Below are 16,583 nucleotides of genomic sequence, written 5' to 3' on the forward strand. Positions count from 1 at the left end.
GATATATCAATATTATATCGATATCGTGATATGAGACTAGATATCGTCTTAGATTTTGGATATCGTAATATCGTGATATGGCATAAGTGTCTTTTCCTGGTTTTAAAGGCTGCATTACAATAAAGTGATGTCATTTTCTGAACTTACCAGACTGTTCTAAAACAGGGAAGGAAACCCTGTCTTTGCATTTTATTTTGATCACAATCGTGTTTCAATGAAAGTGCTTGTGACATCTCACATGTGGCTTTGACTTACAACTGAACATTGAGCCCACTTCGTAGAAAATACCGAGATATATATCGTGTATCGCCATTCAGCCTAAAAATACCGAGATATGATTTTTGGTCCATATCGCCCAGCCCTAGCCGGGAGGGAACAAAGCTCAAGAGAATAAACTGAGTGTCTAACCCAAAGGCAAGGTTTATTAAAAGTAATAACAGTAACACGCGCACACACACACACACACACACACACACACAACACGGTCATTAACAAAAATCTCTGTGGTCTTTGCATGCTTTGCTCTCTTTCCCGTTCACTTTCCACAGTTCTTTCCACTTAGTGACAGCCGACACAGAAGAATCCCAAATTCAGCGTCTCTTAACTTCCGGGTTATGCATTACTGTTTCCTGTTGTAGTTTGTTGTGAGGAGCAAAATAAATAAATTCAGGCAAACTTTTAGCACACAAACTCTTTGGACAAAAAGGTGATTCACATTGAAAAAATAGCTACAAAATTTAATACCTCATAAAATGGCGATTAAGACTTTTTAATACTTCTTAAGGGCTTTGATTTTCGCTAAATTGATTTATTACCTTTTAATACTTTTTAAGACCCTGCGGACACCCTGTCTCTAGTCCAACTGAGTCATAAACACAAATGAATGTGAATCTTGTTAACCTGTATGGAAATGAACCTGGTCAAACTACTGACATTTAGACTTACATGACCTCACAGTCAAACACAGGGAATTTAACCTCCAACCGTAAACCAGAGTGTTAGTGCCTTGCTCAAGGGAAGTGAACCCTGAACCCTCGGCCCTGGCAGAGTGAGTCTGGCCTCAGCACATGGTGGACTGGACTCTACTGGAAGAGATCTGAACACACACACACAGGCGTTTGATCATGTCCGGTGTGTGTGAGGAGCTGTAGAACAATGCCGCCGCCACACACACACACACACACACACACACACACACACACACAGAGTGCAGCACTTGTTTGATGTGGCTGTCCGCCGCAAACACTGGTGACGGCTGCTGCTTTATACTGAGAGAAAGGGAGAGAGGGGGAGGGAGAGAGGGAGAGAGAGACAGAGAGAGAGAGAGACAGACACACAGAGAGACAGACAGAGACAGACACAGAGAGACAGACAGAGACAGACACAGAGAGAGAGAGAGAGACACACAGAGAGAGGGAGACAAAGAGAGAGAGAGACAGAGACAGAGAGAGAGAGAGAGAGAGAGAGAGACTCCCCTCAGGAAAAGGAAACTCTGGTGACTCACTGAACTTCATAAACCTGAAATACTGGTCTGTGCACCAGTATTTTTTTTACAAAACCCCCCCCCCCACTCCCTCTCTCCCTCTCTCCCTCCCCCTCAGTAACCATCAGTCGTCTCCCCCCCCCCCCCCTTCCTCCCATCAACCTCCAGCAACATCTAACTCATTACCATGTCTATAGACAGGGGGGGGGGGGGGGTTACAACAAAAGAGCGAGTGCCAGGCGGAGGGGAGGGAGGGGAGGAGGGGAGGGAGGGGGGTTTCTGAATTCCTTCCCCAGGCGAACCTCACAGCCTGTTCCTGACACACCAGCGGCATTCTGGGTATGCGAGTCCCTAGAGCCTGTAGTCAGCTCCACCAATCAGACGTCAGTAAACACTAGGCTGCAGTCAGTCTATGACTACTACTGCTGCTACTACTACAAAAAAAATAAAAAATTCTACTACTACTACTAGTTTAAAGGAATAGTTCACCCAAAAATGAAAATCATCTCCTCCCCCTCATGCCAGCTGAAACTCAGGTGAAGTTTGTCCATATAACACACAGGGAGGCTGCAGCACAACTCCATAGCAGCCTTCTCCAAAACAACTGAAGTCAGTGGGGACCAGTTCTTCAGAGTTCCAAGAAGACCTACAGTATATTTACACCATCATTTAGTGCAAATCTGAACTACAGCTGATTGATTTGCAACAAATAATGGTGTATAGGTCTTTCTATTCACAGTGTGATTGTTTGTCTGTTTTTGTTTTGGAGCTCTAAAGAACAGGTCCCCATTGACTTCAGCTGTTTTGGAGAAGGCTGCTACCAAGCTGTGCTGCAGCCTCCCTGTGTGTTATATGGACTAACACATTTCACCTGTGTTTCATTTGGCATGAGGGTGAGGAGATGATGACAGGATTTTCATTTTTGGGTGAACTATTCCTTTAAGGACACTTCAGCAGGGTGGGGGTTTGAACCCGGGCCTCTGGTTGAAGCACAGCAGCTATGTGGTTCTATTGAGATCCTAGCTGTGATGTCACTGTTCCACCATGGAACCACACTGAGCTCCTCCTCCTCGGCTCTGAAAAACACCTTGTTGTTGTTCCTGTTAGTCCTGAGCGCTGCTTCAGCTCCACCGCTCAGCGTCAACACAACACGCCCTCACCCTGAAACCCAACACCCCCACCGCCACCCCCACCCCGACCCAACACCCCCACCCAGACCCAACACCCCCACCCCCACCCAGACCCGCAGGCCAGCAGCCAGAGGGAGCAGCAGCTTCACAGCAGCTCCTGGTCTGGAGGAGCGAGGCGGTGGTTTTGACGGACAGAAAGTCCAACCAGCTGAACTTCTCCTGGACGGACGGATTCATCAGCGTCCGTTCAGCCAATCAGATCGTTCCTACGCTGTTTGCAAAGCTAGCGGCGAACACAGAGACGACCGTCCGACCGAAACAAAGAGAACCAGACGAGTATCATATTTTGTTTGAATGCAAGAATGTAAACATAATTAATTATAGAAAAAGGTATTTGCCAAAGTATTATTTAAATCGCCCATCTATGTTTAAATTAATTTTGTTATTACAATCAGATAGGCCAAAACTTATTTGTAAATTAGGTGCCTTTTTGAAGAATGTCCTTCCTCTGTTCAAATAACATTTGTTGTACTTCAGCCATGCCGTGTGCTATCGTTTTGTTATTATTGTATGTTTTGTTTGTGCTCCAAACCATGTGATCATGGTCTTGAGCCATATAAATAAATGAAAGAAAACAGAGTTCGCCTGGTGGAGCGTTGGGATGACTGGAGGTTTTTCAGATCAGGTTCTGATTGGATTTATACTGCAGAGTCTGTTTCTTCTTTATGAGCAAAGCTTCCTGTTCTTCTGCTCAAAACCAACCAACACACACACATCTATCATCTATAATTCTGTCTGTTTCTGATGGATCAGTGTGGCTGCCGCCTCAAGCTTCGTTTGGCACAATGTGTGATGTGGCTTATCAGTCTTGATAAGTCTGTTTTTTTTTTTTTTCATAAATGTTCTAGAACTTTAAAATTGTTTATTAAAGAAAAGTCATTTTGTAAAAAAAATAATAAAATAAAATAAAAAATAAAAATAGATGTGAGTGCAGATTTACTGAGTTTGAGTCTGATGAAAGGTTTTGATTCTAAAACTCAAAAGTTCACATATCCAGTTTGGACCAAACTCTGAAGAAATTAACATCAGACTGAGATTTGGAAATAGCAGAAATTCATGTAATGCGATTTTGATTTTTTTTTTTTTATTAATTCAGCTCTAGTTGATTACATGGACAGTAAACCAACTTACCAGACACTGACTAATACTTAGCAGCAGTTGTGAGCTAGTGAGATTCACAGTGGAACTGAAACTCTGCTGCCAGACGATAGAAAAGGTTAAAGATTTATTTTTTAGGCAGTGAGATCTGACATAAATATCAGATCAAGAGTAGAATCAGGACGGACAGGGGAAAAGAAAATTAGGAAAATTCAAGAAAAACATATGGGTTCACTCACAATGTGCGTCTAAAAGTGGGAATATTTGTTGTGTTCTTTTATCTTTCTATTTTACTTGATTTGAACTTCAGTAGTTTACTTTTTAAGTCTTTTATCTGTTGTATCTTGTCTGTACTTTTGCACTTTTTAATTGTAAATCCTTTACTGTATTTTAATCACTCTGTAAAGCACTTTGAATTGCCTCAGTGTATGAAATGCGCTATACAAATAAAGCTGCCTTGCCTTAATTTTAGAGCTACTTCCCTGTGACAGAACTGAAATACAGGGACAATACGAGTCATGAAGGGTCGACCTCTGACCTCTGACCTCAGCGGGGATCCGGTCGGCCCGGGCTCTGCTGACTAACAGAAGCACACAAGAAACATCACAGCACCTAATACACAACAACACCACAGGAGCTGCTTTGGCTCAGAGGATGTCAGAAGCAGAGGCGTTTGTTGAAAAAAAAAAAAAGGTAAACTCTGGCAAAACAAAAACGAAAATATTTCAAGCTGACTCTCCTCAGAAAATATTCAGATGCCTTTATTATGGCTAAAGCAGCTGGCAGGGCTGAGTATGTAGAAAATGTTTTCAGAAGTGACTCACCTTGGAATTTTTCGGTTCTCGTTTTGCCACAAAAATCCACAATATTGTGTGTGTGTGTGTGAGTGTGTGTGTGTGTGTGTGTGTGTGTGAGTGTGTGTGTGTGTGTGAGAGTGTGTGTGTGTGTGTGTGTGTTTGAGAGGTTATCGGAGTTTGCTTACATGCTTTCTGCCTGACTATATTTCAGTTTTTGTTTCTGTTAAGCACCTGCATGTTTTATACTTCATCATTTTATTTTATTATGTTGTCATTGAAACTCTTTTTTGCACTTTGCTTCACACTTATGCACTGCTCCACTTCTTTTAAAAATGTTGTATTTTACTTGATTTTATGCATTCTATCTACTCTATTTTTGTTTTTACTTTATTCTTATTATAATTATTCAGTGCGTTTTATTTTCCATTAATTATGGCATTCTATCCCTGTTTTTATGCTCATTCTTTGTCTATTTTCATGTGAAGATGCATTCTATGTATTCTATTCTCATCTTTATCTTATTTTCACTATTATCATCAAGTTTTATGTGAAGCACTTGGTGCATGTAATTTCTTTGCTGTAAAGCACTTTGAGCTGCATTTCTTGCATGAAAGGTGCTATACTAATAAAGATTATTATTATTATTTCATTTTATTTATACATTACTATTGCTGCTTTTCTTTTTTGCCGTGCTCAATCTGCTGCCTGTTTGTTGAGCACTTTGTTTTCTTCTGTTTTGTTTCTGTTTTGAAAAGTGCGAGAAAAATGAAGTTTATTATCGTTATTATTAATACCATCGTCATCAGCACTACATCTTCACAGTGTGCTGCGGTGAGTGATGTCACTACGGAGAGCCGGAGGAGTCAGTCAGCAGCAACACAAAGGCTGCTGTTGACGCCGAGAGACGCAGAGGAAAGACTTTTCTGACAATGTTCAGCATTGTACACACACACACACACACACACACACACACACACACACACACACACACACAGCAGGCAGTGATGACTCAGCTCCATGGGGGCGGCGGGGGTTTCGACTAATACTGAGTCACCACACAGGACTCCGGTCACAGAGCGCCGCTCCGCCTGCCAGACTCCTCAGACCGGACTCCTGTCTGCTCCAGCAGAGTCTGAGCTGAAGCAGAGTCCAGACTGTTAGAGGAAACTTCACTTCATGTCATGGACCTGTTTGATTTTTGTCTCCCTGTTCATAAATGTATAGAGCATATCACAGGACGTCAGATTCCCTGCTGCCTCAGAGACCGCTCCCTCCGCTTTGGAAGAGGAAGAGAAAATCACCTTCAATATTCAAACTGATGTTCATCCTGTTGAGCTGCATGGTGACGTGAAGCGTGATGAACTAAACTCAAATAATATACACTACCAGTCAAAAGTTTGGACACACCACATTTTTCATTATTTTTTACTATTTTCCACATTGTAGAATAACAGTAAAGACTCAAAACTATGAAATAACACAAATGGAATTATGCAGCAACCAAAAAAGTGTTAAACAAATCAAAACTATCTTTTATTTTAGATTCTTTGCCTTGATGGAAAGGCAAAGGCTTTGGAAAGAAATTCATATATAGAATCAACTATTTATATTTGACTAAGAAACTCATTTCAAGCCTTTAAGCAGAAGACTGAAGATCAGAATGAATTGGAGAGCGGTTTGTGTGTCCCACCATGGAGGAGTGGAGAGGAGGAGAGGAGACAAGGAGAGGAGAGGAGAGGAATGGAGAGGAGAAGGAGAGGAGACAAGGAGAGGAGAGGAGGAGAGGAGGAGAGAAGACAAGAAGAAGAGAGGACAGGAGACAAGGAGAGGAGAGGAGACAAGGAGAGGAGAGGAGAGGAGCGGAGAGGAGAGGAGGAGGTTATAAATTATAGTATTGAATTATCGCCCAGCTCTATCTATATCCTCATGTGTTTTAATCTGTGGTCACTGATCCTCTGCTGTGGGTCGTCTGCATGTTTTCCTCTGGTTCTGATATTTGCTTTAACTTCCAGGCAGACGCTCCTGACCTCTGACCTCTGACCAGGAGCTACAGGTGGAAACCAGTATCCAGATTGTGACTAGATCTGATGAAGCTGGATTAGATCTATTTGGATTATATTTACACCTGGCATTAACATGAGTGTCCAACATGCACACACACTGAAATCCCATTTGTCATTTCCTCTGGTAATATTTCCATCCTGTGACCTGACAGTAAACGCCTCGTCTCTTCCAGCAGAACGCTGACGGTCCGTTTTTTTTTTAACGAGGACGTTCCATCTGTTCTGCCTCCTGCTGGATTTGTGTTTCCTGCTCCTGTGGCCGACTCTGCTACAGAAATGTCTATTAAAGCACCGTCCCTGTCAAATAAACTAATAAAATAAAAATAAACAAGAGTAAATACCGTCTCTCCATCTGGGAGCCAGGCTCATTAAAACATTCTAGCTCTCTGGTCATGTGGGAACAACAGGAACAGAGGTGTGAGCTATTCTGGGTCCTGACTACTGCTGAGACGATTAGTCGCTTAATCGATCAACAGAAAATTAATTGATTATAATTTTAATAGGGCTGTAGTCGAAACCGCCTTGGTCGAGTCCAAGTCCAGATGGAGTCATTGGTGAATCGAGTCCGATTCAAGACCAAGACCGAGGGGGGTCGAGACCGAGTCGAGACCAAGACCGCAAAACTACGAGTCCAATTCGAGACCAATACCATAGCAATGTGTTATCCAAGGCTACCATTGTATTTATTGACTAAAATAGCATATCTTTGTTTATTGCCTAAAATAGAAGGGAGGTTTCTAAAGACATTTCAACAAAATTAGCATGTTTTGAGGACAAAATTAATTGTAGGCAGCTTGTTTATGTTCATAACATACAGTAGTTGCACCTTTACTGAACTAGAAGTGGATTCATCTATTTCACTTTTTCTTACTGCTCCAAACCTCATGCTGCTCTCAGCTCTGCTTGACTGAAAATATTCTGACCTGTAATTTAAGAAGGTGAAGATGAAGGAAAAGAGACAGAGAAAGACAGAGTGAGAGCAGGAGTAACGTTACATATGGACATGATGAGTTTTTCTTTTTTTTTAATCAAAACGAAGTCATTGGTTAGTTAGTTGGCATATCACCAATCAGCAGTCACTAAACCTTTCGGTGGACGCATAACTTTATCAGCTGTGAAAATTGTATCATTCGCTGCTGGTCACTTTCTTAGAAGAGATTATAATTATAAAAAACAATAATATTATGTAACGTTAATTCATCCGAGACCGATTCAAGACCGAGTCACTTATTAACTACGAGTCAGAGACGAGACCAAGACCGTCAAAAATCGGTCTACTACTATCGGAGTACTACAGCCAGTTTTTGACATTTATCAAGTAAAAATACCCCAAATTAGCTTGTTACAGCTTCACAAAAGCGAATATTTGCTGCTTTTCTACACCCTCTGTCCCCTGCAGCCTGTTCTGAATGTATCAGCAGGTTTCATGTGTGGAAAGCAGCCGGTGTTGAAACGCCAGTGAATCAGTTCTTCAGTTTCTCTGCTCCAGACGTCGTAACGTTACAGTAAAGCTGTGTATCGACCGTCTGTGTGAGCGATGACAGACCGCTGAGGCCAGAGCGGCAGAACGGTCGGAGGAAACCGAAACCACTACAGACTGCAGCTTTTACTTTTTGAAGAAAATGACAAATTGGACAGACGGTGAAATCAGAGAGATCCTGGGAGTCGGGCGGACGGAGAGATTAGCTGCTGTGTTTTCAGACTGCAGTGACTCCGGAGGTTAAACCTCATTTCCGGGACAAAATGACAACAGTGGAATTTAACAGTATTGTCAGTACTGTGTGAACAGCAGCATTACGTTAAAAAAAGCAGGAACGCATGTCTGAACAACAGAAACTGCTGCCTTTACCGGAAAAATGTAAACATCAATTTTACAGGTTTCATATGTGAAAGGAGTTTAGGTTTCATCTCATTATAAAATAAATACTTTGGGCTTGATCAAACTAAGTAAGAAATTTGAAGAATCACTTCGGGCTCTGGGAAATCTGATGGGCATCTGTCATTATTTTTTTGACATTTTTCAGACTAAATGATGAATCAAGAAAAATAGTGAAATGAATCATTAGCTGCAGCCCAAGCCTCGACCCGGAGGTTCAGACCTGCTGGCACCAAAAGCAGAGGCAGACACTGTGAAAGCCAGAGAAGAGGAGTGGAGCGCAGAAGAGTCCAAAGTCCATCTGATAGCTAACAGAGTCTGGTCACACCCACCGAGTCTGACCGGACCCACCGAGTCTGAGGAGGCTTCAACACACTGTGCAGTAAACCACTGTGCAGCTTCACTGTCCCACACTGCAGCTCCACCTGCAGCCAGCCAGGCAGGCAGGGAGGGACCTGATGGAGACTCTGGAAACCACAGAGTCCAGACTGACTAGTAGGGTTGGGTACCGAACTCGGCTTTTAAGGGTACCGACCGAATTACATCGGTAATTCCGAGTACCGATTCACGTAAAATCAATCGGTGCCAAATTTCAGTACCTGAGAGCGCATCTGGGTGAGAGAGTAGAGAGAAAGAGAGAGAGCAAGACTACGAGAGTGAGATTACACCACCCCTGCAGCTTGTTGCTTGTTGTCAGGGCAACGGTGAGCTGAAAGCGGTCCCAAGTGTGGTTACACTTTTCAAAACTTGACGCAGACAACGCTCGCTGCAATATTTATGATGCAAAATGCAAAGCTGGCCATGGCAACACGTCTAACCTGAGGAAACGCCTGGTCAAACACAAAATATTTCTAAAAGCTGAAGAGCGTACCGTATTTGATCGCCTGAAAGACAAGTCCCCCACAGCAGCCGCAGCTAACGTTAGCCTGCAGCCAGCACCGAAGACGTTGAACCTTCCATGAACCCTCCATGAACCCTCCATGGACGAGGAAACTTTAAGTGAAGCATCGACAACTTCATCGTCATGTTCAGGTAATTAATTAGCTAGTTGGATAAGTTGTTGTTGGAGAGAACTGGGCTTTTTTCATTGTCTTGGCTGACGTTAGCTTAGCATTTTTACTAGCGTTATCATTATCATTATCATCAGCTCGTGAGTCGTGTTGTTTTCACTCTTGCTTTCATCGACAGGTCACCATGACCCACTCTCAACCCGCCCTCGTGTCACAGTGAGAGCCACAGAGGTCACACCCTTCACCCCGGCCCAGAAGACGCCGTTACCCCGCCAGAGAGTCAGTGAGTGCCACAGGGCAGTGACCGGGTTCATGGTTAAAGGGAGAGGGAGGGGTTTTATTTTGTGTGGTGTATAAAATGTTCTAAATAAATAACAATGTTGAAATTGAGAAGTTTGGACTTATTTTTTACAACTGAAATTACATTTTTGTTATTACGAGAAAGTAAAGTACCGAAAAAAGGTACCGGTACCAGTTCAAATGTGAACGGTACCCAACCCTACTGACTAGAGAGGGACCCGGTAGAGAAACCCTCCGTGTTTCAGACGAGGTGGAACCCGGGACAGATTAGTTCTTGACAGTATGTTTACATTCTCACAAATAAGTCGATACCTGACTAAAGCAAAACTCTGACTGTGGAAACTGTCATGTAAACAAACGCCTTTATCTCTTTAACATTATCTTCAGAGTCAGCTCATCATCAGTAAGCATAACATGTTTATTTTTCACCTGCATTTCTGCTCACTCTTTTCATTCATTGCGGCATATAAAGAGTAAATATGGTAAATATGGTAAGTAAATATTGCCTTAAGCTGATCACTCCCAGTATTGTTGGTAATGTACAGAGACTCAGTGAGGAGAAAGTGACGCCTCCGCTTACAAAATGACTGATACTGAACTTCACATCATGACCAAGATGGGTCTATAGTATTTTGGATTAAAACTCAACTCCTCTTGAAGTTAAATAATCCTGAATGTTGTTCTTTTGAGTGCTGACCTTTTTTTTTCCCTTCTAAAACAACATTTCACAGGTTTCACGCACCGAAGTAGTTTTCCTACTATAAAAACTGGAAGAGCGCAGCAGGTTTTTTTCCACAGAGTCACGGCTGTAGAAAAGAGACTCTGTCACTGAAGCTCCAGTGTGACTGGACCTGACTAACAGGACTGACTGTTCAACACATGAGCGGCACTGAACAGCAGCGAAGACTCATCCAGTCCAGTCTAGTCCACAGGAAGAGTGACATCAGCCTGCGTTTGCCATGAAGCTCCACATCACATCCTGCTGGTTCAAACCAAGCAGCAGAGGAACAGACCTCACACTGCACAGTTCAGGTTAACATGCAGCTGACAGGCTCATCCAGAGGACACACTGTGCTGAAAGTGTGTGTTATACAGCACTGTACAAAAGCCTTAGGCACATACACACAGGCACACACAGAAAAAAAGAGTAAAGTGAAGATGCTTTCAAAAATAATTAAATGAAAAGTTTCTAAATATCAAAAAATGTACTATAAAGAGCAGTCTACTGCCACACTAACGCAGAAAAAAATGAATAAACATCTAAGACACAATTTAGTGTCTTGGGTGCCAAAGACTTTTGCACAGTACTGTATATAGTAACTGTATAGTACTGTGCTATTATTTCATTTTTACTTTGCTGATAGTTTTAATTCATCCGCTGTTGTTGCCTTTGCTTCTTTTTTAATTTTTACTATTGTATTTTATTCTATTGCATGTTTGTTTTACTCTTGTAAGCTGCTTTTATTCTGTAAAGCAGCTTGTAAACTCTGATTAAGAGAGGTGCTATATAAATAAAGTTTATGATTATGATTATTATATAGTAATCATTGTGCTATGAACATATATAGGACTACACTTATTTAGAAATGCACATGCAGACATGCACATATAATAATAATAAGAAAACCACAGGGAGGTCAGAGGTCAGGGTTTGGAGCTGGCAGGGATTCAGTGTCTTGCTCAAGGACACTGTAGCGGGGGGGCAGTAACCAACCACTCCCCCATATTCCTCCTGCAGCAGCTCCCAGTGAACAGAGCGGTCCAGGCGGGAGAGCGGCCTGTTTGTGTAAAAGCAGCAGCAGCAGCTTCCTCTCTGCTCAGACAGGCTGAAGGAAAACACTGGAGTCATGTGACAGGCAGCATGGCCACAGACAACACTTCCTCTGTCAATCACTGCAGCTGCACGCACTCACTGCCTCCGATTCATTTGCATGGAGGACACTTGGACTCAAACGTCTTCAATCGTGTGCCATCCAGGCTGAGAGTCTGCAGGTTTGCATCAGCGGCTGATTTCACCAATCAGCACAACTTCACCCAGAGAGAGAGAGAGACTAACCAGAGAGATCAGCTGGAGTGAAACCTGCAGACTCTTGGTCTCAATGGCACATGATTGGAAACTGCTGCTGTGGTGAAAAGCCCCTGCAGCTGCCGTCCTCCGTGGCTTTCCCCCGCCGCATCAGTGTGTAATCTGCTGGGATTTACTCACCGCTATCAAAGTGCTGTTCCTGCTCTGCTCCCCGGCGCCGCTCTCCCCCAGGTCCGCGCTGCCGCCGCCCGTGCCCGGCCCCCTCTGCCCCGCCTGGTCGCTGCTCGGCTGGGGCTGCCGGTGCTTGTTGGAGCGCTTGGCTTTGGTCTGTAAGCAGCGCTGGTGCAGGGCGAAGGTCTGCTGCCGCTCCAGCTCCAGCCGCTCCAGCGCCGTGCTCTCATAGCGGCTCTCACAGCTGTTGTGATGCCGCCGGAAGAGCTCGATTCTCCGGCGGAGCCTCTCCATCACCGCGCTGTGTCGCGGTGCAACAAAATCCGCCATCATCAATAAAGACTGTGGTAAACTCCGGACTCAGGTTTCGTCCATAAAATGCTGAATTTGCCTCTTTTCAGTTTGGGCGTCTACACCCCCCTTGCCCTTTACAAAGAATCCTCTGCTGGCTCCATGGAGTCAACCTTTGTCTTGCTAATGGCCTTTAGTCACAGCAGCAGTCACTACCAGGGAGGAAAATCAAGGTTTTTGGTGGAATTTCATTCAGCCTGCCGTTCTTGCTAAGTTACAATCAAGTTCACGTTAGTTAACTGTATTATCCCATTCTGTATAACATCTCCAGTAAGTCGCTGTATAACCTGCCGTAGTCTGCTAAAGCCACATTCCGTCTGATATTACCAAGTCAGAAAACAAACACGGATTCTTCCTGTGGTTTCAATACAACCCAACACTCACTAATGTTCGTGCAAACTGTTAATGCTTTAAATCACTATGTTCCCATTTCACAACGACCTCAAATCAATGAAATGTTCTGCTGTCTGACTCGTGTTGGGCTAGCGCATTCCTCTACTCACAAACCAAAGTTGGAGCGTCGAAAAATCCCAAAACTTTTAGCTGCTGGCAAAGTTTGGTCGTTACGGAGCTAGCTAGCGGCTAACTTCGCCACCAGCCATTAGATATAAATAACGTTACACATAATGGGAACAATATATCAGATTACTAACTTGTTCAAAAGTTTATTTTGCTCAAGTATTAGCTAGGTTAGCGAACGAGAGCTGGTTAGCTTGACTGGCTAGCCTTAGCGATCAGCTTGCCTTCTTCACAAACTTGACAGGGTAAAACTCTCACCGAGCAAATATAGAAATCCAACTACTACCATTAATTCAAGGGACAGAAAACAAACTACTAGCCTATCCCAACAAGAAGAGTACGTTTTAAGTTCACTTACTGTAAAAGAAATGTTGCTGTCTGCCGTTTCTACAGCATCTGTCTAGCAAACAGCTGATCCTCCGCCTCCTCGGTGTAGCTAGCTAATAGCGGTTAGCCGCTAACACTCTGTTTTGGGTAGCCGGGCTAAAGTTAGCTTGGTTAGCTAGCTAGGTGGCTAGCTTGGCAGTATTTAAATACAGCATGATGCTCAGACTTTAAAATGATTTGTCCCGAGGTGTCGGTGTGGATGAACCCGCTGACCGAGCCGAGCCGGACTCTGAGCTTCACAACAGAAACAGGATCCGTCAGTAAGAACGAGCTAACTCCGTTCCTCTGTGTTGCTTCTATTGTTTTCCAGCGGACAGGCAGGTCTCCGCCGCCATCTTGGGAACTTTCTCTTTTTTTCCTCACCGATGGGAGTGTTGTCGGTGTTCCTGCCTCATTCACGATTGACAGTAGAAATGACCAATGAAAAGCAAGTTATGGGTGGGAACCTACTGATTGACAGCAGGAATGAGCAATACGGAACGGGAAATGAGTCAGAATTAATGATTGACAGCATAAATGATCAATATAAGTTGTTCTTTTATTCATCACCGACACAGGAGTCATGTTGTTGTCCCGCCTCCTTAATGACTGACAGCAGGAATAAGCAATAGGAATCTGAAATGTTAGAGTCAATGATTGTCAATATAAATAAGTAATACAAAGCACAAGCAGCTGCTGTCAGATATCAGTGACTGACAGCTCAAGTAAAGCAAGAGAAAGAGAAAATGTAGCTGAGCTGAGAAAAACTTTATTATCATGACAACAGTGAACATGTTGGTCTTCAGTTTGCAACTATTTAAAACAACTGGACATTCCATATTTTATGGGATTTACGTCCATCTGCATCTGATCAAATAATTTGTAATATATTCATATACATTTTTTTGTATTCATTTGAGTGTTTTAACTCTCTAGTAACTTGTTCTAGTTTCCACCATGATCTGATCTGCTGCTTGACTTTCAGACATTAGATTTCTGTCTCATGTCCTCTCTCCTGCTCAGAGTTTTTCTGCCTCAGTTTTCACATCAGTTTCACAAATCTGAAGTCCAGACCAGCTGTGAATCTGTCAGTCACCATGGTGACAACTGTTTTCAGCCAATAGGAGCTCTGTATCGGCATGATGAAGACGCTGCATGTTGTTTATTGTAATTTTATATCCAATTTTATATACACCAGAGGTCATGAGGCACAAGTCAAGTCTCAAGTCTAAATGTAGATTACCAAGTGAAGTCCATGTCATTAATGTCAAGTCTCAAGTCTAAATGTAGAACAGCAAGTCAAGTCAGAACAAATCAAGAGTCCAGTATCAATTTAATATCTTAAAGAAAACTAAATATCTAGGACTTTTCAATGCAATATGGTTTTAATAGGATAAAAACTTGGTAAGAGCATCATGAGTTTGATTTCTAGAATCAGTTTCAACTTCAATAAATTCAATCATTCCATACAAATTCAGAAAACAGAATTTAAATTCAGTCGTCTGCTGGAACAAATCTCATCACTTTCAATCTAAGTCATTTACACAAACACAAGATCTCAAGTCAAGACTTTAGAAACCTTTTCAGGTCATCAGAGTACAAGTCAGAGTCAAGTCCCAAGTCACCAGAACCCAAGTCAAGTCAAGTCTTCTCTTCATGCATCAAGTCAAGTCTCAAGCAGTTAAAATGGACTCGAGTCACATGACTTGGATATACACATCAATATCCTCTTCTACACCACGTTTCCCCTCCTGGTTATTAAAGTTTCATCTTGACTCAAGTCTTTTCTTCTTCCAGATGTGAAGTGACTTGATCCAGATCCAGATCCAGTTATCTCTCTACCTACAATACAGATAGTCATGGATTTCTGGACAAAATCATATCTAGCAATACAAATATTCTCAGATTTGGGTCTGGGAGACAAAAGTCATCAAATGGGGGTCTGTGGCTCTAATGTGGACTAAATTATTGTCCTTGATATGAAAAAGGTTGAGAATTACTGGTTTATATTATGTACATTACCTATATTTTTTTATCTTATACCTCTTCTCTTTATTATCTTCTGTACTTATTTTTCCCTTGTATTGTTCTGCCAGTTGCTGCTGTGGCACCTGAATTTCCCCAAGGGGATTAATAAAGTGAATCTTATCTTATCTTAGTTGTAGTGAAGACTTGTGCTGAATCCTGGTGTGAATATAGTTTATTTTTTGGACTCGGTGTGGTCGTTTGGCTTCACAACAGTTCCACTCTGCTGTTTGGAGGAATTTTAAGGTAATTTTTTGCCCTTTTTGGAAATCTATAGCAGTGATTCTCAACCTTTTTCATATCAAGGACCACTTATTTAGTTCACATTAGGGCCATGGACCCCCAATTGATGAGATTTTGTCTCTCAAACCCAAATATGATAATACTTTTATTGTTAGATATGATTTTGTCCAGAATTCCATGACTATCTAGAAAGATAACAGTGAAACTATGATCAAAATATTAATTCTTCTGCATTCTCTAATTTTGTTAACTTCTTGTAAACAATATAATGCTGAAGTTTAACAATTGATCAATTTGCTGGGGACCCCCTGGAACCCCCTCAAGGACCCCTGGTGCCCCCCTGACCCCCTAACCCTAACCCTTATTGGCCAGGATCCAATATTCATCATTTTTCCAGTTATCACAATCGTTATTTTGTCTGATATGATTGCCGATAAAATAAACAGGAGCTCCCTGAACTTTATTTTTCAAAATATGTTTAAATGTTGTTTCCTAGCATTTACAGGAAAAAACGTCAGGTTTTTGCCTGTTTGTGAAAAAAAAAAGCAAACATCAGAAAAAACAGAAAAATTACTCGGCAATAAATTTGTATAGTCCCATAAATCATCTCACGCCCCCCAGTTTGAGAACCACTGCTCTGAAGAACCAGCTCCTGCTCAGTGTGTTGTTGTGTTGGAGGCTCACATGGAGACATGGAGCTGCTCTGTGTGTTTCAGCTGAACATGAGGGGAGGAGGAGACAATATTTTCATTTTTGGGTGAACTATTCCTTTAACAAACTTCACCAGTATTTGACTGGGAGCCGGTGGCTGTTTCCCATCCTGCTCTCCAGTAGGAACTAAACTGTTAACTTCCAGCATAAGCATTGGGGCTTATGGGAAATGTAGTCTTAATTTGGAGAAACAAAACCACTGGTTGATTTGACTGATAAACTGAGTTTCATGTAGTCTAAATAAACACCAAATCACTGTACTAATAATCATTAAGGCTGGGTATTGGCAAGGACCTCACGATACGATCGTATCACGATACATTGCAATACTCTACATAATTTACTGAAAATTTA

At 42.4% G+C, this 16,583-nt stretch overlaps 1 protein-coding gene across 1 annotated transcript in view; it reads right to left on the reverse strand.

Moving 5' to 3' along the window:
* maml1 (mastermind-like transcriptional coactivator 1) overlaps positions 1 to 13,590 on the reverse strand; it is a 35,492-nt gene extending 21,902 nt beyond the window's left edge. Inside the window, exon 1 of the mRNA XM_071518329.1 lies at positions 12,024 to 13,590. Within this exon, the coding sequence (XP_071374430.1) occupies positions 12,024 to 12,347 (324 nt within the window). The 5' untranslated portion in view covers positions 12,348 to 13,590. The remainder of the gene's footprint in view (positions 1 to 12,023) is intronic.
* Between the last annotated feature and the right edge of the window lie 2,993 nt (positions 13,591 to 16,583).

This window comes from Centroberyx affinis, unplaced genomic scaffold (assembly GCF_046629955.1).
Source record: "Centroberyx affinis isolate AG114_WGS23_722 - 3 ecotype Tasmania unplaced genomic scaffold, CSIRO-AGI_Caff_v1 ptg000564l_1, whole genome shotgun sequence".
In the NCBI taxonomy this organism is placed as follows: domain Eukaryota; kingdom Metazoa; phylum Chordata; class Actinopteri; order Beryciformes; family Berycidae; genus Centroberyx; species Centroberyx affinis.